This window comes from Podarcis vaucheri, assembly GCF_965113315.1.
Source record: "Podarcis vaucheri genome assembly, chromosome: 7".
Taxonomy (NCBI): domain Eukaryota; kingdom Metazoa; phylum Chordata; class Lepidosauria; order Squamata; family Lacertidae; genus Podarcis; species Podarcis vaucheri.
This window is the reverse complement of record NC_138765.1, coordinates 23214645-23240252: the sequence shown is the minus strand read 5'-3', so window position 1 is coordinate 23240252 and position 25608 is coordinate 23214645. Positions and strand designations below refer to the sequence as shown.

The 25608-nt window shown below is 42.5% G+C and overlaps 1 protein-coding gene across 1 annotated transcript; it reads left to right on the top strand.

The window, feature by feature from the left end:
* Positions 1-6704: 6704 nt before the first annotated feature.
* STX12 (syntaxin 12) lies at positions 6705-25301 on the top strand. The gene is made up of 9 exons (XM_082232002.1): positions 6705-6968; positions 11319-11388; positions 12099-12198; positions 13963-14100; positions 15251-15294; positions 16307-16412; positions 17656-17728; positions 22748-22830; positions 24271-25301. Exons 1-9 carry the CDS (start codon positions 6860-6862, stop codon positions 24361-24363), a joined length of 816 nt encoding a protein of 271 aa, XP_082088128.1. The 5' UTR covers positions 6705-6859; the 3' UTR covers positions 24364-25301.
* The last annotated feature ends 307 nt before the right edge of the window (positions 25302-25608 follow it).

Genomic DNA, 25608 nt, shown 5'->3' with positions numbered 1-25608 from the left:
CTGTATGGAGTCTGCACACAGACAAGATGGATCCTAAGCAGGAGATATTTCAGGCTGAGACTGAACACCGCAATGGGGCATAAAGGAGGCAGTGGTCTTTGGCATCTGAGTTATTAAAAGCTTTGTAGGATAACAACAAGCCCTGCTTGCTTTGAAGGTCTCTCTTGTGGTGGGGAGGGTAGTGGCTTTCAAGAGCAAATGTGTCACTGACACATGCCCTGAGAACCAGCTCCTACTATTCTGAAACTTAGCCAGCAAAAGCAAATAAACAAAGGAAGGAAGCTTGCCATTTCATCATAACACTTAACAGTTCTGAGCTCCGCTTATCAAGTCGTATGTGCCCCACTGAAAAGCTTTCACGGGATGCTGCTGCCCCCTGCTGGCTGTTTTCTTCCAAAATGCAATTCTCTGGCAGCAATTCCAGATCATGGGTCACCAGCTTGCTCCTACAGGGAGGAGTCTTCCCTGGCACTCGCAGAATGTGCCCATCCCCCTGCTGAAATTAGGCTTGTAAGAAGCATTCCTCTGTAGCCAATAAAACAGGTTGTGGTATGTGTGCAGCCATCACTTCAGTTTCTCTGGCTTGCAAATGTGTCCACAGGCACTGAAAGAGCAGAGACCCCTTTTCCAGAGGGTTTGTGCCAACTAGACTTCCTGCATATGATCTGAGAACAGCTCTCCCAAAACTTTCTTTCTAGGTATCCATATTTTACTTATCATAAAAGCCAAGTCAGCCAAAGAATATTTCAAAGGTTTTTCCGTACACCCCACCCCAACTTTTAGTGTATTGACTATATTGTGTCCAAAGGTTAATACTTATCCTGTGTGACCTGTTTCGATTGTTGTCCTCTCTGTTATCAAGGCTAGCAATTATTTTCCTTCTGGGATCTGACAAAGAGTTGAAGGGAATTGCCCTAAAGCCATTGTGCTTTGTTAACATGGTGATCCTCAGCAAATGGACCCAAACAAACACAACTGGAACCTCCCACCTTCCCAAGTTTATTTGTTAAAAAATTAAATTTAAATCAACTGCAGCATGCACAGGAGTGTCACCAGGTGCTCAAAGCACTCAGGCCTGCCACAAACTTGCACAAATGTACAGAGTGCCTGTGGGGTCAATAAAATAAGCTGTGCACACAGCATATGTTTTAACCTTTCCCTTTTTAAAAGGGAAATTCCCTTATTCCGAATAGGATTCCTCGCAAGAAAAGGGAAAAGTTGACAGCTATGGTTTTAAGTACTGTACATGACAAAGAATCCTTGCAACTGTAGTTGCTAAGTGAGGTATAAACTACAGTTGCTAGAATTCTTTGGAGGAAGTAATGTGCTTTAAATGTATGCTGTGTATAGAGCTGGGGTAGGAGTCTGGGGTCTCAGCACAGCATTTTGCAGTGTGCTCAGTGTTTCAAAAGGGAAAGAAGGGGGCAGGATAGCTAAGCCCATAGGACCTGGGTGACCACCTAAAAATACCCCTATCCAGGCAGCCTTATTGATGCATAGCAAATTGCTCAAAACAGAGTTTCTTCTGCAAAATTTGTTCTAGGTAACCTGGGAGTCTGCCTTGTTAAACTTAACAGGGACTGAATTCTGAGTAGAAACGTATAGGTGCATCTGTCTCACTCATTATTAGGTATATAGCAAGCTGCCTTATACTGAGCCAGACCATTGGTTCATCTAGATAAATATTGTCTATAATGAACTGGCTTCAGATCTCTTCTAGCATTTCAGACTGGGGTCTCTCCTAGCCCTAAATGGATATGCTGCGGATTGAACCTGAGAATTTTAAAATGCAAAGCAGGTGCTCCCCTACCCCAAGGAAATTTCAGGATAAATTTTAAAATGTTCTAAAATGTCTACTGAGGCATTTGATGGCTAAAAGATACCTTAACATTAGTAACAGTGGAGCACGTGATAACTTTCAAATGTTTGTAATGTTCTTTAAATTGCATTATTTTAACATTTTGATGTTTGCCACCCTGGACTCCTTTGGAAGGAAGGGTAGAATAGAAATAATAATAATAATAATAATAATAATAATAATAATAATAATAGGGTTGCACTTTTAGTCCTCGTTAAAAGGGATGTTACTATGGAAAGACCTATTGGCGAAGATTATCTGCAATCTGACAAGTGTGGCCCATTAATTAGAACAGCTAACAATAGCAGATAATGCTATTTTGAATTAACATACGCAGAACGTATGTGAGTTATGTTTCTGAGTGTCAAACTAGATGTTCCATGATGAGAGGAAAGAAATCTAATACTTTCTCCCATGCCGTGACCCAGATCCAAAGCACACACACATATATCAAAGCTGCTGTTATCTGTGGAGAGAAAATATATATACAGGCACCTGTACTGTGCCTGTCCTCTTGGCTGGGAAGGATATGAATTCAATCAATCCCCTCTCCCCATTATGCTGTGGCCCTGATCTAAACTGAGCTCCTTGTATCTACTTTTAGAAGATGAAATTTGCCTCAGGAGATGCAGTCACAGCACAGCATCCCTCACTGTGAACTCACAAGGACTACAGAGGCATCCAGAGACAAGGCTCCATCTTCCAAGTCAGACAACAATGCAGAAAATTATCAAGGCTGGAAAATTTGCACAATAAAGCAGGCTAGTCTCACAGGGGGCTTTCTGATTGTCACCTCATCAAATCCCTCAGTATGCAAAGCAGAAGGCAACAAAAAGATCCTTTTTTTGTCAAGTCATTAGGCTTCAGGAAAAGGAAAGGAAGTTGAATTTCATCAATAATATACAATGCTGAAATGAAGCCCTTTCAGAAGACTGGATGTGTCCTTCAATCAAACAGCTTCAATGTCATTTTCATATCTTGCTGTGATTTCGAGTGATGTGTGCAAACCCGTGCTGCCTGGCCCTCAAAAACATTCAGGCTTTTAAAGCTGGACCCAGTTTATTAATTTAAGCTGTTTATATAATGCTTAGTCACCAGTGTTTATAAGCGGTACACATAAAAATTACAAAAAAGCATAGAGTGGATAAAATTAATTAAAAGGAATCATACAAACAGTTCAAAATAAGGCTTGCACAGTTAGGATGCAATCCTACCCAACTGTTATGTACTGAGTTGAATATGATCCAAATTGCTGCTGTCTGATTGGTCCTAGAACAATAGGATTCAGAATGCAGCAGTCTGACTGGTCCTAGAACAATAGGATCCAGAATGCAGTAGTATGATTGGTCCACAGGAGCCACCCAATCCAACTCCAGGTGGAAGTGAAGTTGCAACCTGATTGGCCTACAGGAGAATCCCGGAATTAGCCAATCATGTGGCGCCCACTGTGTAAATAATATATATAAAGCAGACATTTTGGGGGAACTTCCATTCCTCACTACTATGAGCTGAATAAAGAGCATGAAATGTTCTCGACTCTGAGTATATTTCAGCAACCCACCCCGCACACTGGAGAGTGACACAGACATGGCTGCATCTTCGCAGGGGCGGGGGGTAGCAGAATGACTAAGCCCAATTTGGACCAAATGGGCTGCTGATGCCACCACATGACAGCACTGAGACCAGCTCAGAATCAAGCAGATCCTCTTGGCTAATTAAGATGAGATGTGATTGTTTGAAAACAACTTCATTGTGTGTTTATAAATCGGGTCTGCCAGTGCTTGAGAATCCCAGGCTGATGAAAGAAAAGTACTCTATTGAATTATTACTTTACTATGTATTAAATTTCTATACCGCCCTTCATCCAAGGATCAGTTATAACATAAAAAACACAAAAATACATAACATAGTAACAAACATAAAGGTAAAGGTAAAGGGACCCCTGACCATGAGGTCCAGTCGTGACCGACTGGGGTTGCGGCGCTCATCTCCCTCTGTTGGCCGAAGGAGCCGGCATACAGCTTCCAGGTCAGGTGGCCAGCATGACTAAGCTGCTTCTGGCGAACCAGAGCAGCACACGGAAACGCCATTTACCTTCCCGCCAGAGCGGTACCTATTTATCTACTTGACTTTGACGTGCTTTCAAACTGTTAGGTTGGCAGGAGCAGGAACCAAGCGGGGATTCGAACCGCCGACCTTCTGATCGGCAAGCCCTATGCTCAGTGGTTTAACACACAGCGCCACCCGCGTCCCAGTAACAAACATACACCCATTTAAAAGGCCAGATTGCTTAATTGGCCAAAGGCCTGGGAGAAAAAGAGTATTTTTGCTTGATGCCGAAAGATATGTAACAAAGGTGCTACGGAAAGGATTCCACAAAGGGGCAGCCACTGCAGAAAAGGATGTTCTCATGTTGCCACCCTCTGGACCTCTCATGGAGGAGGTACAGATGAGGCTTGCAGGGTCCGGGTTGGTTCATATGCGGAGAGGCGGTCCTTGACTTATTACGGTCCTGAGCTGTTTAAGGCTTTATAGGTCAAAACCAGCACTTTAAATTGGGCCCAGAAACTAACTGACAGCCAGTGCTGTCGGGCCAGTGAAGTTACTGTGGCAATCCAGATGCTGCTGGAGTACAATTCTCATTTTCCCTGACGGTTGCCCATGCTGGCTGTGGCTGATGGGATTTGGAATCCAACAGGTTTCCCATCTCTATACGCTCATTTTTTTATTATTATATCACGTATCATAGAGCTGATCCCTAAGAAGAGATTCTAGGGCTAAGTGCTGCTATAAATTAAGCCTTGCAATACAACAGATACAACCAGTTAACAGTGAATTGGGGGGCATCTTAAAGACTCAACAGATTTATTGTGGCATAAGCTTTCATGGACCAGAGTCCACCACATCAGATGCATTCAGTTGGCAGATATATAAATACATAAATTATGAACAGGTGGAGCCAAATGGAAACGATGACTTCTGTGCCTTCCAATTTGCATGAGTAATGACTACACCTCTCACATTTTATTACCTTTTTGGCTCTGTTTTACAACTCCCCATGCAAGCATATACTGTATCTGCCACTTCATGAATATGACTTGACACTAGCTCACAAAAACTATGATTTGACACTAGCTCACAGTCAAACTATTAAAGGTACTATGGACTATTGTTTCTGCAGCAAAAACTAATAGTTCAATATTACACCCAAGGCAGCAATCCAATGCGCACCATCCTGAATATAGTGGGATTTCCAATTAATGAAACTTATAATGAAATGTGCTAGATAGGCTGCTATCTTGCCCAAGCCTACTTCCGAGGAAGCCTTGCTGAACTCACTGCTAACGCATGTCAGTACTTAGAATAAACAATCTTGTTTCTCAGTAAATTTGCAGAGGATTCTTGAGCCGATGCAATCCTATGTACATTCACCTGGGAGCAAATTCCTCTGAGCACAGTGGAAATTGCCTCTCAAGGAGCATGCACAGAATTTCGTGCCAGAGATGCAATCCGGAGCACGTTGATCTGGAAGCAAGGCTCACTGCATACACCGACAGTTACCCCCAGGAAAATAGACTGAAAAACAGTTTCTATCCAAGAGCTGTGGCCTTTTTGAATGCTGTAACTCGATAGTGAGACCTGGGAGTTTGATGGGTGTGGGTGTGGGTGTGGTTGGAAGGTGGTTTGTTTGGTTGTTGCTGTTGTTTTGCTTTTGTTGTTTTTAAGGGTTGGCATCCAATTTCGTTGCACTTGTGCAATGTTGCACTAGTGTAATGACAATAAAGAATCTATCTATCTATCTATCTATCTATCTATGTTGTTGTTTGTTGTTGTTTAGTTGTTTAGTCATGTCCGACTCTTCATGACCCCATGGACCAGAGCATGCCAGGCCCTCCTGTCTTTCACTGCCTCCCGCAGTTTGGTCAGACTCATGTTTGTATCTTCGAGAACACTGCCCAACCATCTCGTCCTCTGTCGTCCCCTCCTCCTTGTGCCCTCAATCTTTCCCAACATCAGGGTCTTTTCCAGGGAGTCTTCTCTTCTCATGAGGCGGCCAAAGTACTGGAGCTTCAGCTTCACGATCTGTCCTTCCAGTGAGCACTCAGGGCTGATTTCCTTAAGAATGGATAGGTGTGATCTTCTTGCAGTCCATGGGACTCTCAAGAGTCTCCTCCAGCACCATAATTCAAAAGCATCAATTCTTCGGCAATCAGCCTTCTTTATGGTTCAGCTCTCACTTCCATACATCACTAAAGGGAAAACCATAGCTCTAACTATACGGACATTTGTTGGCAAGGTGATGTCTCTGCTTTTTAAGATGCTGTCTAGGTTTTGTCATCGCCTTTCTCCCAAGAAGCAGGCATCTTTTATATCATACGGATAATCGTGCTTTTGACCTGGAGAGGAGCCTTATCACAAAATGCCTAGCAAGGCGCAGCTGAAGCCAAGGGCCGCCCGCATAATCTGTGGGGGTACCAGAAAAATAATGCACGAGCGGGGCGCTAAAGGGGCAATGTGTATTTCTGCATATTAACGGGTGCGGAACCAGCTCCATGGGGCCCCCTATATCCGCCCTTGGACGTACAGTACATTCACTACAAAGGCGTCGTCCGCGTTTGCGGCCTGCCCCAAAGCAGCGACATCTCCGAGCCGCATCCCGTTGCCATGACGCCCAGCCTCCATTTTTTTTCAGGCCGCGCGCGTTTTGCTGGGCGGGGCGAGGAGGGGAACGCGACGCACGCGCAGAACCCACCTAGGAAAGGGGAAGCCGAGGGCAGGTCGCGTCGCAGGCTGTCACTTGCGGGGCGGGTGCGCGCATTTCTTTCCCGCGCCTGCGCGGAGCAGGGGGAAAGAAGGCAGGGCCTTGCCCTTTGCGCGTGCGTCTTCGTGAAGGCGGCGGAAGCGGCGCTAGTCAGATTCGGCTGACCCTGACACAGATCCCGTGTTGTTTATCGTGTGTTTTTCCTTCTTTCGTTTTCTGTCCGGGTTTCAGGCTCGGCCATGTCGTACGGCCCGTTAGAGACGTACAGGCCCGGGGGGCTTCCGCCCCGGGACTTCAGCGCCATTATCCAGACCTGCAGCACCAATGTACAGCGCCTGGCACAATGCAGTGAGTGAAAACCGCTTCCTCCCCTTCCCCACACGACCCGCTGTGTCTTAAGTCTTGTCCCTCAGGCCTCCCGAATTCTGTCCCCCGACCGCCTAAACAATCTCTGTTACCGCCCCCCTGTCATGGATTCCACCTCCCAACGCCACCTTATCCTCCTCAGATTCGTCTTTTTTTTTTTCCTTTCTTTTAAGATCCCGCCTTTCCGTTTACAATACGTTCAAGGCGGATCACAGCTCCCTAGGGCAATTTTTCGACCTTCTGTAAACTTGATTCCTTTAGCTGCAGTGGCAGGCAGTTCCAAGGGCCCCCTTTTAGCGAACTTTAATCCGCAGGGACTGCCCGCTCTCTACCCCGATGGTCTATTAAAGACAATATTTAAAACCGATAGAAAGCCATTACAATCACTCACCCCCATGGCTTTCTCTCTTTTTTTAAAGGCCCACTTTTCCCCCAATAGGTCCGCCGCCCCCCTTATCTACACCCCACACACCCCTTTCCTTCGTGTTTCTGTCCTAAGGGTTCTTTTATTTATTTGGTTTGGTCTGCATCATAAAGTATTGCTTTCAAAAAATACAGTAAAATAGACCAACATAAACAAGAGGAAGCAAGATCTGTATTTATAAAAAAAGAAGAAGTTAAAGCCACAGGCAGTCTCATTATTCATATTCATACGAGTGGGAGAATTATTGCAAATGGATGAGTCAATCTCTGCTCATTGCTACCTTGCCCATGCTTCACCTAATAGCTTCCTAACAATTATAAATATCACTGAGGCCGTTTCACGTGTTCTTTGTTGACTAAAAGGCAATCATTTCATTGTAGTCAAGAGGTGTGACCTGCATATAGAATTTAATGGCCCTGTGGTTATGTATTTCATTGTGTGTCTTAATTCTGCCAAACCATTGACATCTCTTCTGGTTTCCCTATGTGTACATGTAGCAAAATACACTTGCATGTGATCACTGCGTAACAGTCTCTATATATTGTTTCCAGCTACACAAAAGTGCTTTTGAGGAAGGCAAGAACAGTCTCTGAAATTGTCTTGAGTCTAGTTAGTCAGGGCCCATCCAACCTCATCTTAATATGGAATATGTACCATTTAATTCCCCCTCATCTATACAATCATCACCAGAGAGAGCTGCTGTCCCAAACTTCCTACTTCCTAAATCTGAAGTTTCCCTGTCCTTCAAAAATCCAAAAGGGACATATGCTTCCTTTTAAAAGTGCCCCTGTCAGCTTGGGGCATCTTTGGTTCTCTCTTTTTTTTTTTTTAGTGTGAAGCAACTTCTTCAGAGGTGGGGTTGCTTGAACCAGCATATAGTGGAAAACAGGGAGAATGAATGCCAAAACTCTGGGTTAAAATCACATCAGAATATAAACTGTTCAAGTATAGATTGTAAGAGGATGGGCCCTAAGAGACCTATTTGCCATGTCGTTTCTTTGACTTTTATTTATGCCTAGAACTCACCCAGTCTTAAATCTGACAACAGTGCCTAGAAAATATACATAGTTACCTGTCTGATCCCATTCTCCTGCTCCCATTTACAAATGCTACAGAAGGAAGAAAGGACAGACTTCTTGAGCTTTGAAAGACTTTCCAATTTTTATGTATAAATTAATATCTGAAGTGGAAATGTAGAGAGGAACACAAGCTACAGTCATACCTTGGGTTACAGCCACTTCAGGTTGCGTTTTTTCGGGTTGCGGACTGCCGAAACCTGGAAGTACTGGAACAGATTACTTCTGGGTTTCGGCAGTCGCGCATGCACAGAAGCGCTAAATCATGCTTTGCGCATGCGCAGAAGCGCAAATCACAACCTGCGTGTGCGCAGATGCGGGTTGCAAACACTGCGGGTTGCGAATGTGCATCCCGCACGGATCACATTCTCAACCCGAGCGTCCACTGTACTACTTTTGTGGCTGGGAAAAAATAATCTTGCAGCTCCTACTCTACTGCACTGCAGCCTTTCCACTAGTCCTAATCTCAGATGCTGTGGAGCTAAATAAGGGCTGGGGGGAGTAGACAATTTGCATAAGCAGTTAGTTTCAAGAATTAGCTACCTTTAGTAACATTTGTGTCTGCTTTGATATTGGTGTGTGTGTATACGAAAGCAAATATATATATATATATATATATATATATATATATATATATATATATATATATATAAAAATAAAAAAACAACCTCCAGAGGTTAAGAGGTTACATTTTGCCTCTGTAGTTCATGACTGGGAGCATGAGAAGTATGCTAGAAAAAAGACAAGTGCCCTTTCCCCAGAGGCATCCCATTTTATTTTTTTCAATATTGTAAACCACTCTGATTTTTTAATATAAATAATGGTGTATAAATATTTTAGTAAATAATTTGTTACATATGTTTCTCATCTTTCTATCAAAAAATGCCCAAAGCAGCTATTACCAAGGCACACAAAAACCAAGCAATATATCACAACAAAACTATATAAGATCAGGTTAAGGTGTTCAGCGTGAGGCAGAAAAAGCTCCTCCTTTCCTTCCACTCTGCATTTTTAATCTGAAATCTTAGGCGCAGTATTGCGCCCAGAGCTAAGAAACTACTCACACTAATGAAATTCCCTGGTGCAAAATGTGCCTGGAACAATGGGAGTTTCGAACACTGGGTGGCTCCATTTGGGGTCAAACAGCAAGGGGGACAAAACTGAACCCTGTAGGAAACCACAGGTCAACTTCAACGGCATTGAGCAACAATTGCCTGGTGCTGTTCCCAGGAAACAGTCCTAGTACTAGGAGCAGACCCACCGTAACATGGTGTTCGTCTACTTCCCACTCACCGAATCACTCAAGGAGTTTACTGTAGTTGATGGTTTCAAAAGCTGCTGAGAGTAAGAGAACCAGCGGGGTTGTCGTCCTCCTGCCCTTCTGCCACCTAGGTGTCCAGTGCACTTTAGGTGTTATACCTGGACTTGAAGCTGGACTGAAATTGGCCTAGATAATCCGCATCTTCTGAGCAGACTTGTAGCTGAACTGCAGCCACACTCTGAAGCTAATTGATTAGGAAGCTGTGGCCCAGTTTGCACATAATGCTAAACTGTGGTTTGATGAACCTCTGTGAGCACAAAGTGTTTGGCTTGCATGCTTCCCATCCCATGTAGCCACAAGATGGGGAGCAGCAGCATGCGAGTATGACACTTTCTTGGGTTCATAGAGATTTGTCCACCTAACACTAAACCAGGATTTAGTGTTATGCTGAAACAGTCAAATGTGCATGCTCTGCCAGACTAATATTCAAGACAACTGTTCTGTGATTCTGCACAAGTAATTCACAATTGCAAGATTTTTGATATTTTCGGGCTTTATTTAAGCATTGTTACAGACTAGCTTGATCTCATCATGTTCGCAACCTAGCACAAGCAAGCCATGAGTGTTAGGACTATATATACTGTTTTGCTTATAACTCTCAGAAGGTGTTTATTATGTCTGATTTAATTATCTGTTCTGTGGTTTACTGACATAAGGCCAAAATAAGCATCAACCTGGGACTGAACAGTTTTGAAATGTGAATGCAGAATAGTTCTCTTCCTGTCTCTGTCTTTGGACCTGTCTCTACCTCATCTCAATTCATCTTTCAAAAAGTTGCTAATTTGTACAAGAAAAAAGGAAGGAAGTCACTGAAATATATATTAATATTAAGTTCCAAAGAAAGACTTCCTGCCCATTCCTATGGAAATTTACAAGAAGTCAGTCCCATTGAATTCAGTGGGGTATGGTTTATTAATCTGATGCTCTCTAGTTATTTGGGTCTACAACCCCGATTGGCCATGTTGGCTGAACATGGTTGTTGGCTGTGCTGGTTGGGGCTGATATGAGTAGTACCCCAAGGTATCTAGAGAGCACTAGGTCAGTGAAGGCTACAATAGGGCTCCCAAGTCTGTCGTCTTCTCCCCAACCTCCCTCCCTTTGTATTTTAGATTTAACCTTTGCACTGTCACTTACTTGTTTTATTACTGCTTTGTACTTTGTCACTTATTGCCGAAAGATGTAGTGATTTCAGAAGTAGTTTTTTAATCGATTGAAGTTTTCTTCCAGTACTCTCTACAGTCATAACAATATTTTTTTTATTAATTCATTGAAAGACAACTTTGTGTTGCCCCAAAGAATGTCTCCTTCTGAAAATAGTGAAATCCCCTTTAAATTCCTTCTGAAGCTTTAGGCTAAACGCACCACTGAAATGGATGCAACCTATTCTCAAGTAATTATAGTTAGGATCAGGCTATGATTTGAGCAATGTTCCCCCCCCCCCCCTGGCAATACCTCCTTAGAGGAGAACTTTTATGCACAATGATAACGCACAATCAACTTTGCTTCCACAGCTTCTCAGATAAAGAACTTGATGAGTCAGCTGGGAACTAAGCAGGACTCCAGCAAACTGCAGGAAAACCTGTACGTATGACCAGAGCAGTTCTTAAAGTGCACATTACAATGGCAAACCCAAATACTTGGATAAATTTTGAATATCCTGCATGGGCAGTAGAATGTGGTTGGTTGAAGAGATGATGCCACTTCAGTCTGCAAGGGGAGGCATAGCATTTTTTAATACTCTCCTGTTTGTGTATCCCACAAAATAAAATAGCTATAGTATTTTAAGGAGAGGGGTTTTAGCCCAGACTGCTGCTTGTTGTGCTAGTACACTACTTTGGGTAAGTTCATATAGGGCAGGGATGGGGAATCTACAGATTCTGTTGGACTTTTAGTCCCATCAGCTTCTGCCAGCATGGCTAATGTAGGAGAACATTCATGAATGTGATTCTCCACCTGCAGTCTAAAAAACTGCCCATTCTACATCAAGACTTCCCCATCTCATGCGGCTGCATCTGTAGGCCATTGGACACAGTAACAAACTGCTGTACAACTTGTTAATTCCAAAGAGCCTAGAAATGCTTATACGGAAGGAATGTCTATTCACTTCTGGGGGAAATGAAATTTAGTATTGGGAGGCACCCAACAAGAATCATGTGGCTGTCCTAAATTGCTGCATAACCGAGTGAATGAAAAATTAGATTTGTGGGTAGCATAGTTCCTGTTTATGTGCTCAAGCTTCCATTTTGAAGAGTCTAGAAATCAAAGCTGAAAAATGCATTCTTTTTTCATAGACAGCAGTTGCAGAACACAGCAAACCGGCTTGCCAAAGAGACCAATGAATACCTGAAGGAGCTGGGCTCCCTGCCACTCCCCTTATCTGCATCGGAACAGGTATCTGAGTCTTCTGTGCTGCGATAGGTTGGAAGGAAAGCTTATTTCTGAAAATGGCGATATTAGTGATGTTTTTAATGGAATACCAACATCATTGTTTTGATGGGATGTGTAGGATACTGTGAAAAGGTGAGTGAGGTCCATTTAGAGCAGGGGTGGTTAACCTGTGGACCACAGCCACCAGCATAGGCAACAGTCAGGAATGATGGAGATTGTAATGCACCAACATGGGGAGCCCACAGGTTTCCCATCCCTAATTTAAAGGCTGAACTCTTTATATCTGCAATTTACTGGCACATGGTGGTTTTTCCATTGGAATGTAATTAGTATTCTGGGGAAGAGGGTTAATCCCTCATTTCCATCTGCTGTAGTGAGTGAGGAAACAACAGATGGTTGAAGGCAAGGGAATCTTTCAGTATCTGCTAGTGCATGAAATGGATGTAAACACTCAGTTTTAGGACTCTAAATGCTAGTCTAAAGCTGAATGTTATCTAGGCCAGTTCTTTTCCCTTCCCAGGCTGCTAATGTTCATATAGCGAACCATAAATGCAGACTGGTATTTGCCTACAGCAGATATGAGATGCTGTGGGTGTCTAATAACAAGCAAGATCTGCTGCTCTCCTCAACACCTGACAAGCAGATGAGGTGACTAGCTTTGGGCAAGACACAGTGCAGAGAAGTGTTTGAAATGATAATAGGAAGATTCAGCACATGGGCTAATACTAATACTAAAGTTATGAGGCCAGCTTTTAAGACTGCCTGTGTATTGCCTGTGTACCTCTGCTTGTGTGTAACAAGGCTTTATCCACTTCTGTATTATTTTGCTTTGCAAACCACGGAGGAAGGGAGAAAGAGGTTAAATGGGGGGGGGGATCACTTCTCCTTAACTATGACCTATTGGTGAACTTCCCCATGTCATATCAAATGGTAGCACAGCTGAAAGTGAGGGGCTTTTATTTCAGTGTGTAATGCCAATAAACAATAAGAGAGATTATTGCCCAAGTAGCACTGCGATGATAGTCAGCTGAAACTCCTCTTTCACTTCCCTGCCCCATTCCTGCCTACAGCTTCTGTAGAACCTTCTTAAGTAGTTTGCCTTTTTGCTCACTGCTGCACCAGCAAACAAAAGACAAGTTGTCTATGGAGCTGCAAAAAAAGTTAAATAAATATGTATCCCACTAACTTCAAAAGAAGATGGAATGGAGGCTGGGCAAAGGAATCCAAGCCCTTGATGTGCTGTGCTGGAGGGGGTTTGGATGGAGCAGAGGTCTCCTTCCGCCCAGCCCTGCTGGGCTTCACCAGCTTTGTCTAGGGGAGAAGCTCCAACATCAGCAAGGGAGTTCTACTGGTGAGGAGCACCTCAGTGCACCCATCTGCCCAAATGTTAGACCAGAGCTATTGAACTGGTATGAGCAATCGGGCTGATCAAGCATAGCCAGAGGTTAGGATTGCAGCCTTAGTCCACTTTGCTCAGTTGCATTTCTGTTGTCAGATGCCTATAAACTACAGCATAGACCCAGAAACATGTACTGGAAATGCTGTGGTTTGTGTGTCTCCTCCCTCACAGTTTGTGAAGCTGTACTTTGATCTGTGGAACAAGGTGTTATTTCCACCTTGGAAATAACCCTTGGAAATCCTGTTGGATTACTGTTACAAACAGAATCCATAAAAGGTAGAAATAAGGCATATACATTCTCCTTGTTATTGGATGCTCCTTTTTGCTGTTCTACACAATAAGCCATGGACATAATTTGTGTTTTCTAGCGCCAGCAGAAACTTCAGAAGGAACGTTTAATGAATGACTTTTCTGCAGCCTTAAATAACTTTCAAGCAGTGCAAAGAAGAGTGTCTGAAAAAGAAAAGGAGACTGTTGCCCGGGCAAGAGCTGGTTCTCGTCTTTCTGTAAGTTTGTCAGCCAAGCCTCTCCTAAAGAAAAAGGCTGTTACAGGCTCCGTTCAAATGTTTCTTTTTAAGCATTTAAATGTTTTGCATTGTATCCTGTAAACATGACAGTTCTTGACCCTGGTTTTAGCTAGGGTTCATAACAGATCCTATACTCTGCCTATTCTGTGAGGTTGAGATTACTCTTTCAGCAAACACAGTACCAAAATATAGTTGAAGTGTGTTCAGAATACACCTTGATTCCCACTTGGAGGCAATACATATAACAACAACAACACCCCCTGCCACAAACAAATTTTAAAGGTCAGAGATTGTTTAATCAGCCAAGGGCATCATACCTTGGTAGGTCATCCTACCAAGAACAGACTTCTGATGCGTTGTATTGATCTGGAAAGCCTACCAGGGTAAGTGCTTTGCTGAGAGACAGTTACTTCCTGGGACTATGAGTCAAAGCCACCTCTTGGACCACAGTAATTAGGCGAATTCTCCTATCTGTATTTTTTTAATGTTGAGTAAGGTTCCTGCTCCCACTAAAACTCTTCCAAAACACTGCATTAAAATGGTTTCTCCCCTGCATTGGGGAGTTTGTCCCTCCTTCAGCATTGAGGTCAGCATTGGCCAAGTTGGTTGAGTAGATAGGAGTCTGACTAATTCCCATATTTAAGGACAGGAAGCAATACTCCTAGTCATATGAGTAGTGACCCTGGATTGCATATGTTTCCCTTGCACACACTTGTGGCACACACAGGATTAAGAGGATTAATTCTAGTGAGTGATCATGCCATGCAACAGAGGGCTTGACTGATGAGATTATTATCCCTTCCTATTTAGTTTTGCTTTGTTCAAGTTATTGGTGTTTTTTAGAAACAAAAAACACCCATCTTCCTGTACTGGTTTATTAGCTACCTTGGAAGCTTAGTTTGAAAGGCAACCTTAAAATCTTTTAGTTAAAAATAAGTTATCTTCTCTTGACTATCACAAAGCCTTTTAATCTATCGTTTTTTGTCATGCCCATTGAAATCAGCAGGACATGAAGACAATACTGATAGTGATCAGGCATTATAATGCTTCAGTGTTTCATCACATCCTCCAGCCTACTTAGTACAAACCTACCTTGTTGACTGATGAGAACTAAATTGTTTTTTTCCAGGGAGATGACAGGTCCAGGGAAGAACAGTTGGTCTCATTTGACAGGTAATGTTTCCTTCTTTAAGGTGACAAATCATTTTTATCTCTTCAAATGCAATCATATCTCTTAATCATATCTCTTGACTTGGGGAAAAATGGGTGGGGAACAGGAAAAAACAACAACCAGGCATTGGTGAATTAACAATGTGTTCCAATAGTACATAAGCTTCTTACTCTTGAATCAGAACAAAAATGGCCCATGTCAGATGTCAGACCAGTGTGCTCCCTTGATATGCTCTCTGATTCCCTCACTTACTTCTCAGTTTGCATCAATGACTGCCAAGACCTGAACCATGGTCTGTATCCAGACTTTGGAAATTGAGTTTGAACCATGGCTTGAATTCTGGCTTAGAAGCAAACTGGTTTGTGGGCACTTGTTCACGGCATCTGGTTTGAGCAAGTAATTGTTAACGCAAACCAGGAAGAGAGAGAGGTAATTTGGGAGGGTAAGGAGGGAGCATGCCAGTCTTGGACAAAGCTCTGATTGTCAAACTATGACTGAGCTGTAACATCTCAGTCAGACCTGTTGCACTTAAGTATAAATACAGATCCTGACTTTTACCAACATTATTTTTACATTTGACTGTTGGGGGCAGAGTTGCAAAAAAACTCTATGTCATAGGACATTTCAGATTATTTTCTTGGTACTTTCAGTCCCAATGAACTATTAGCATGCATACGGTTGCCAGTTTATGTGTTTTAATTCACTTTAGGATGATGTCTGCAAGCTTTTGAAACCTAGGTAACAAAAATGCATCAATACCTATAAAATACCTATAAAAACAGCTTCAGATTTTTCTGGAGTAGTAGACTCATGATCTGAGCATAGGAATTCTCATTGGAGAAACAGGATAAAACAGACAAATATTTTTGCAATAAATTGTGAAATAGGTAAGTGATTCATTATTTGGAGAGCACTCTCCCTCCTTTAATACAAATCAGGCATTTAGGTGAAAATCCAAGTGAGTATTCAGTAATAGTTGGAATAGCAGACTGTAATGTAGCATTCTCCCTGCAGCAATGAAGAGTGGAATCAGATGCAGTCTCAAGAGGAAGACGTAGCAATAACAGAACAAGATCTTGAACTAATTAAGGAGAGAGAAACTGCCATTAGGCAGTTGGAGGTAAGTGGATTAGGACTTGAACCAGATGCAAAGTTTTAAAAATTGCTTTGTTGTATTTAAATAGGTCTAAGCGAGAAGACTTTGAGGTTCTTCTGAACCACACTGGTTCCCTCTGTATTTTCTTTAATTGTATACTGGGATACTCTGTAACTCAGCAATGGGGAACCTCTGACCAACAGGAATCTTGACCTGCCAGGGGGTAAAATTTGGCTCATGAGGCCATTTTTGGGAGAAACCATGCCCACATGCCAATCATCGGATATGCGGGGTGGTGGTGTTTGATTCTGCATTAACTGTATGCTCCAGTACCCCTGCTGGTAATGGGTGAATACAACCAAAGAAGAAGAATTCCATGCTGCTTTTTGAACCTCTGAAAGCTACAGGTTTAAAGAGCAATTGGGTGGGGTTTGAAAGCCCCTTTGCAAGCAGTCCCACACTGCTTTTCAAACAACCCTGTACTGCACTTTGAAGTCCTGACAGTTGGGGCAAAGTATCTGTAAAGTATCGGTTCAGCTGTATACCAGTGAAAAAAAGGTTGAGACTTGACAGCTTCCCAGTATTGCCTTGTTGAAATACTTATCACAAATTTATCACACAGCCCTAACATATACACAGTCAAAGATTGGGGTAAGTGTTCAGAAAACATAGGCTGTGACTCTCTTGAAGTTGCTGAAAGGGAGGAGTGAAGGATGTGGCTATCCCAGGCTGGAAACAAATGTAGGAGCTACTAGGAAAAGGAAGGAGATCTGCTTGAAGGAGGTATAAGCAGGTCAGGTGGGCAAGAAGCCGCACTTTGGAATATAGGAACCAGGCAGATGGAACCAATGTTGTTTCTTTGGTGTTGAACGGGGGATAAGTTGTAGAAACTCATCCAAGTTTTGAAGACAGAGACTTCTTCATAAATTCTGGAAAATGTGGTTGTAAATGTTTCATTTCAAAGGGATGTGAGGACTTGGATCCAAAAATAAAAATGTAATTTTTATTTTTGGCGTTTTTATACCACCCTATTAACTATGTCATCTCAAAGGCTTGTAAATAATACTAAGACAGTTTCCCAGGAGTCACTTTTCAGGGGATCAAACTATTATAGCAGAAAAGTGGGCAGGAAAGCCTCATCATGTGGGTGTTGTTGTTTAGATCTAAACCATAGTAGAGTGGATGTCCATTTGTGTTACTTTTTCAAATGGGTTCTGTAAACATGCAGTTTGGAGAGAGTAACTCTTCATGACCTTCTTCCCTTCAGGCAGATATCCTGGATGTGAACCAGATATTTAAAGATTTGGCTATGATGATCCATGATCAGGGAGACATGATTGGTAAGATGATACCTGTGTTTGCTATGACAGTTTCCCTCCAAATTGCTGATTGTGCAACTTTTTATGGATGCTTATGGTTATATGTTCAGCCTATGGTGTGTTACTAGCTGAGAATTCATATTGGAGATCTTTGAAACAAATTGAGTGTTCTTTGTGCCAGGCAGTGTGCTCTAAATATATCATTTGACTTGAACTATTGTATATAAGCTGTAGCTGAGAGGGCCAGTAGCAGAAACTGATTTGGCTTCTTTTGAGTTGATTTGATAATGCTGTAAGTGTAAGAAAATGTGTGGACACATTAGATACTTGCACAGGAGCATTCTCATGTTAAACTTTTTTTTTAATTGGGCAAAATAGAGGCATTTTTACCACTTCAGAAGGTGGGGCCTTAAGTACTTGTTCACGCTATACCTTTTGAAAATGAGCTGGTAGTAGTTTGTCAGTGGATTATGAGACACAGTATATCAGGGCTCACAGCACCTGTGATTTTTATGATAAAACAATTTTATATACTGACTAACATACTTCAAAGGCCCGGTGACCACTAATGTCAGTATTCAACACTTACCAGCCGAAGCTATAGAACATTTGGCCAGTTTGCCATGCCCGGAAAACAATGGGCCGGCTCATAAAAGAGTAATCCCTAAAAGTTCCTTGGGAAATAATTGACAAAGATCAGACCAGAGGCAAACACCAGCCGGCTCCCTATCTCCGCGGAAATTCGACACCATTAGAAACAAACAGGCTCAATCCTTACCTACAAACCAAGCAAAAGTAGTTCTTTCCCTGAAAGGCGCATCTAACTCACCCCAGAGCCTTAAAATTGTCTCCTGGAATGTTAACGGCTGGGCGACAAAGCAAATGGATCCTGAGGCAATAAACTTTATCTCTTCTTTTGACATTGTGTGCCTCCAAGAGACCTGGTCCCAACAAAGTATCACTCTCCCATATTATTGTTCCTTTAGCTCCTGTGCTCGCAAACTAGCTAACAGGGGTCGCCCTCAAGTTGGCCTCGCCTGTCTTATCTCAACCAGCTTATCCCTCACTATCTGCGAGGAACTTAAATCTTCCCCTTACTTTCTCACTATAAAGATCCACCTTCCAAAGACCAAAAGCCCATGGTTGATAACTACAGTATATCTGCCTCCAGCAATTAATGATTCCGACCGTAATGAAAGGTGGTCTGAACTTTCGTCTTGGCTTCATGACCTTCAAACAACTAACCCAGGACTTCCTCAAATCCTCTTAGGTGACTTTAATGCAAGAATAGGTCCCAACGACGATGCTATATTATCTTCCGCAGCACTTCTGGACAATCCCCTGCAGCACCCCTGGGGAAATAGATGCTCTCTTGATCCCATAACAAATGCGTCGGGGAGGCTGATGGCCCAATTGGCCATCGAAAATGATCTTTGCATCGCAAATGGCAACGTTACTCCCTTGTCCTCGCAGCAGTTAACGTGCATCTCTTCCCGGGGGACCAGTGTTGTCAACTACATTCTATTGACGCCGAAGCTATTCTCAATTTCTACAAAAATGGAAGTGGCTGAATATTTTGGTGGTGACCACCTTCCATTGACTTTAATGTTAAGCCTAATAGAGCCATTCTCAGTCCCCTCGAACTATAGTTCCACCGTACAAAGCTACCCTGTATATAAAACAAAGAAATGGACAAGCCTCAGCTCCTCTCTTGCCCTGGACATACAAAAATCACTTGATATGCCTACAGTTCTTTCTGACTCAATTCCGCCCGCTGACCAATACCGGAAATTAATTGATGCTTTTTCAACAACTTACATAACCATTACCTCGCCTACCCACCAACGCTTCTTCTCCGAATCACCCTGGTTTGACAAGGAATGTAAAGTCCTAAGAAGGCGAATTAGGAAAATGGTCAGAATCATCAAATTTTCCAACGACCCCCAAACCCGTGCAGAGCTTCTAGTTACTAAAAGGACATACAGAAACATGATTCATTGCAAGAAACAGCAACACATCCTTGAGGCTTGGTCCACTCTTCGTTCAGCTGTAGAGAGGCATGACTCCCACTCCTTTTGGCGCTTAGTTAGGCCTTCGGCACCACCCAATTCAGCTATCCTGATTTCCGCTGACGAATGGATCGCTTATTATTCGGCCAGTTTCGCTTCTCCAAATAATCTTACAGATCACCTTCAATCCCCGTCGGAGCTCTGTTCCCGTTCTCCTAGCTCCACCTCCTCAGTAAATTTTACCTCAACCCGCATCTTCAACATCATAATGTCCATGCGTAGGAATAAGGCCCCCGGCCCAGACATGGTCCGGTTGGACCTTTTCCTGACTGATCCTCTTTGGTGGAGTGAACAGCTGACTTCTGTATTCACCGCTATCTCCTCCGCCTTAGACATCCCCGACTCCTGGAGAGAAGCTACAATAGTCCCGATTTTCAAAGGCGGCCAGCCAAACATCCCTAGGAACTATCGCCCCATCAGCTTACTATCTATTCCGGGGAAAATATTTGCCGCTGTCTTACTGGAAGAACTTCTTTCATGGGTCCATGAGAGAAACATTCTACCGCCAGAACAGATTGGCTTCCGGAAGTCAGCATCAACCATGGACCACTGTCTAACTCTTTATCACCTTGCCAGTAAATACACTGCACCAAGGCAAGGCCACCTGTTTGCCGCTTTCATGGACCTGGAGGCCGCCTTTGATTCCATTCCTAGACAGAGATTATGGTCCAAACTTGCCCATTTGGGAATTGATCCACACCTCCTTTCCCTAATTATTTCCCTTTATTCAAACACCACAGCTCGCGTTCGAATTGGTCCCAACGGCTACCTTACCACCCCATTCCCAACGGCCAGGGGCGTCCGACAAGGTTGTCTCTTGGCCCCTTTACTGTTTAATCTTTATCTTCATGACGCCCTTTCCCCTTTGAAGCTAGCAACTAAGTACCCTCCTCACTTAGCAGGCCACCCCGTTGCTTCCCTTTTCTATGCGGATGATGCCGTCATCTTATCCAGAACAGCTGCGGACCTAGCAAATGCAGTTAATGCATTTATCGCCTATTGTAAGGCGGAAGCTCTTAATATTGATTATAAAAAATTGAAAGTTCTCCACTTCACTCGTTCCCGCAAACTCAAGCTGGAGCCGCTTAAGATCACAGGTGGCTACTTAGAAAAGGTAAAAGCCTTTAAATATCTAGGCTTAATATTTACTTATAATCTCTCCTGGACCACCCATCTACAATCTGCCTCTCTTGCTGCAACTACAACCTCTAATGCCATTGTCCGATTTTATCACCAGAAGGGCGGCAAACACCTTCCAGCAGCAATTCAAATGTTTAATGCCAAAGTTGTCCCTAAACTATTATATGGCTGCAAAGTATGGACTACAGCAATATCAGGTAACTTGGATCGCCCACTTCACATGTTTCTGAGATCTCTTTCCGGCGTCCCAAGATGTGTCTCAGGTGCAGCCTTACGTCTTGAGTTCGCCCAGCCCTCAATTGTAAAACGAGCATGGAGTCGAGCCATTTCCTACAGCTCCCACCTACTACCATCAGATGCTCGAATTAGAGGTGGTTTCTCCAATCTGATCCTAAGAGATATTCATAATTCTCCTTGGAAAACTACAATTAATCTCAAATTCCGCTCTCTTCTCAATTTGAACCGCAAAACTGTTTTTAATTTAGAGTGTATAAGCCCGGCAGCCCTACCTCTAATCAAAAAGAAGCTGCAGCAACTTGACTTCTCTAACACAGCTTCCCATGCAAGAGGGCCGTGTTCAGGCTTAGCCCTAGCTATTCCACCCCCTGAAGGGATCCCTCTATACTGCTTTACAATTCCTTCGGAGGCTAAACGAAGGGCCTTTACCTGTGCCCGTCTCAACTGTTTTCCTACAGCAGTTCTGTCGGGTCGTTACTCCAGAGTTCCCAGCGCAAATAGAACATGCTCCTGCAATGACACGGTTCTGGAGACTATGGAACATGTAATGCTCTTCTGTCCCAACTGGACAGATGAAAGATCTCGGTTCCTAACTCCTCTCGTGAACAAGCTTCATCTCCCAATCCAGCCTTGGATAGTGTCCCTTCTTCTGCAGGATTCTGACCGTTGGATTACCGAGATGACAGCTAATTTCCTGCTTAGTGTGATGAAGAGGAAAGCGGCACCAACTCCTTCCTCAATACCACAGATGTAGTCGATACGCCGCACAATCAAACCTGTTTTTTGTATTCTCTGTCACTCAATGTTTTAAATCTCCCGTTACCTTTGTTATCCCCATTTTCTCAAAGTATTCGCCCAGAACGGCATACACTTTTATCTCCCCACCCCCATTTTATGTTGTTATTTCTATGTATATTATGCTATGGCCGCATGGCTAATGCAATAAAATCATTATATATATATACTGACTAAACAAGCTTTATTACAAAAAGTGAAAACCTGGACACAAAAGTTGTTGGGGTTGCCATACATCCATATTTTCCCGAAATTTCCCCAATTTCCACCTGGACACTGCTTCTGACTGCAGTATGTCTGGGAAATTCTGGACATATGGAAACCCTAATTATAGCAATGTTATGGGGTGGGAAAGCTGTGTTCCTTGATATTATTTCATGTGGGTGGAGGGAGAGTAGAAAGGCGGGGAAGTTCAAAATGGTGCAAAAAAAATGAAAACAGATGGAGCAAATGGAAGGGTCGGGTGAGGAGTTCTCTGCCAGCATTGCCTCAGACCTCTGGCAAAGGTGACCATTCCCTGCCCTGCCAGCCCACCAGGCAAGCAGGAAGGGTGATGGGAAGAGAAGCAAGTGACCCCATCCAAGTTAGTTAGTTAGTTAGTTAGTTAATTGTATTTCATAAAATTCAGAATTTAACTCTGGCCCCACCCACCAGCGCTCCATAGGTTACTCCTGCAGGAATGGAGCCCTCGACAGAACAAGATTCCCAATCATTGATATACAGGCTGTTGTTGTTGTTGTTATATATACAGGCTGTTGTAAGAGAATTGTACATCTGTGTGTGCTCTTCTTCCCTATAGATAGTATAGAAGCAAATGTAGAAAATGCAGAAGTCCACGTGGAAAGTGCCAATGACCAGTTACAAAGAGCCGCTTATTATCAGGTAACATTGTCTTCCTTTAAAAGGAAGGGAGGTGGGAGCGGAATCAGTCTTGCTAAGTTTCTTCAGAAAAGAGAAAGCAAAGCTTCTTGAAACCGACGGATTGGATTCCAGCTAAGTTCTGTTCAGAGGATCTAAGTTAGTCTTGCCCATTAATTTCAGTGAGCTGGCTTTAATATTGGATACCACCCATGGTTCTTCTAAAACAAAAATAAAATGGTATCTGCATACTTCTCTTTTTCAATTCCTTGTGACACCTTGAAATTCGAACTGATGGAAAAATGCATAGCTTTTAATGTAGAGATTCTTCCCAGTGAATTTACCCTTTGCACAATCTAGAGGCAGTAAGCACAACTCAAGTCTATATATGAGGACTTGTAACAGAGTGGTGGAAATCTAGAATAGGCCATTGTTGAACCCAGGACCTTATGTACAACAACATCCTACCCACTTGACTGTGTACTTTCTTCTTTTGAATTTCTAACACATTCTATTTCTATCTCCCGGACTGTGTGGCACCATCTTAAAATATTAATGTTAAAGCTACATGAAAAGTGCATATGATACATGGGCCAATGACATTTATTACAGGTATTTATGTACCGCCCTTTAATAAAATTCTGTGTGTGGTTTACAATAATATTCAGTAATTAAAATGGCAGAAATAACTATAAAAACAACTAAACTGTAAATATCAAGTAGAATAAAACAAGGGGGGAAGCCCGCTATGAGACACTGAGTTTAAAAGGCTTAAGAAAATGATATCTTTCCTTGGCACTGGAGTTATGAAAGAGTGATGTCTAGCAAGCACTTCATAACTGAAGCACCAACACTGAAAAGACTCTGGTAGCCACTTACCTCATTTCAGAAAATTTCCCTATGTTAAAAATACAGAAGCAAAATAAGCCAATATCCCCACACCTATCAATAAAGCATTTTTTATCTGACAGTCATGATTATTATATTGCTAGCAATTCAGAAATGTGCACAGAGCAACATATGCATGAACAGGCATTTTCATCATTTTTCTGAACAGCAGCATTTTATTTATCATATGCTGAAACCCGCTGGTGTTTTTTAAACTGGGGAATTACAAAGCTTTCAGTGCAGTATGGAGCCTTAATGAAAAGGAGAAGGGGGAAAGCCCCACTTTGTGCACAAATCTACCTGGTTGCTTCCCTCAGTCAACACCCACTGGCAATAAATTTGTACCTTCTATTGCTTCTTTTTAAATACATGTTAAATATTCAGCCTTGATTGTTTAAGCACTCTTTTGACAATTTCTGTTGTTGTCCTCTTCTTATTGATATCTTGTTCCTTTTCTCTTTGGTTAAGTATTGCGTTCAAACACATCCCACCTTCCTATTGTAATGAGCTGAATGTTGTTTTCTTATCATCTTCCCAGTGTAAATGGATTTTTCCCTATTTGTTTTCGTTTAACAGAAGAAATCTCGTAAGAAGATCTGTATCCTGATTCTTGGTCTGTCTGTGGCTGTTCTAATCCTGGGACTCATTATTTGGCAGGCATCAAAATGAAACCCTTACGTGGAACTGAATGAATTGCAGAGTTGTTGTTTTCCTCCCCAAAGGGAAAACAAGTAGACAAACCCTGTGGAATGAATTGATTGAGAGGAGATGAAACACAAACTGGTTTTCCTCTAGTAATTATAATATATAGAAACTAACATGAAGATAACTAGTTATTGGATTTAGTGAACCATGAAGACAGTATTTATCAGTTAATGTAAAATTATTTTATGTAATCAAACTTGTGGGGGGGGGGGGTTGTTTACTATACTATTGCTGTCCTGAATATAAAGTGTTGGAGAGTGTGATCGGTAACCTGTTAATTGACAACATACACTACAAATTTAACTTATTAAAAATACATACTGCTTTTATAAGCGACTTGCATAGGAATAACTTCTGAGAACGCCAGAATCTCACTAACTAAGCAACTCTCCAATGAATTTGTTGCTGTGATCCAGAGATTTGCTTTAAGAGTGTGTGGTGAGCTGCAACTCTTTTTCAGTTCCTCTGCTGCCTTGTATACCACTTCTGAAACTTCCAGAAGTTGCTCTTCATTGCAGCATGGTAGTCTTGTGATTAAAAGTTCAGGCTACACAGTAGCCTTTGTTTTAAACTTCTCAAGAGAACTTTAAACATCTCCCATCTTTTTTAATGGTATACCATGAAAAATGTTTTGGTCACTTGCATTTGGAACCGAGAATGTACTCCGTGATTACTTTTCTGAGCTAGAGGTATTTGTACCTAGTATTCAGTAACAGGTTTTCTCCTTGATCCATTTTTGTGGTGACAGTGAATCATTTAGGAGTGTGTCCAAATGTATTGTTGCCTAATGAAGCTGTATTTGATGGTGGGCTGCTTTACTCTTGTCTTCCCAACTTGTACCTCTAAGCCCATATATTACACATTTGCAGCACGTAAAAAATACAGCACAGAGCCTGTAATGGGTAAAAAATGGAGGTGGCATAGAAAAATAGTTATACATTTTGTGAGCAACTATGGCAAATCTGTCTTTGCAAGAGAAGATTTTCACCTTTGCAGGCTAGGAGCCTTTTGTCTGCTCTGAATTGCTGGGTAGAGCTCTTAGGTCTATTCTGCAGGAATTCTGCAGGAATATCCTGCAGGATAACTGATGTAAAAAAAGGCTGAAAAGTTGACTTGTTTATAGACTTGTAGCAATTTCTTGGGTAGAATTGTAAATCTTTTTACTGACACACTCACTATTTATTCTTTTTCACATTTTACTTATTGAAA

Bases quoted from the DNA above. Each gene is read 5' to 3' on its own strand.
- STX12 (XM_082232002.1), top strand. From the start codon at position 6,860: ATGTCGTACGGCCCGTTAGAGACGTACAGGCCCGGGGGGCTTCCGCCC. The intron at 14,101-15,250 runs GTAAGTTTGTCA...GTTTTTTTCCAG, and splicing joins GAGCTGGTTCTCGTCTTTCT to GGAGATGACAGGTCCAGGGA. The intron at 17,729-22,747 runs GTAAGATGATAC...TCTTCCCTATAG, and splicing joins TGATCAGGGAGACATGATTG to ATAGTATAGAAGCAAATGTA.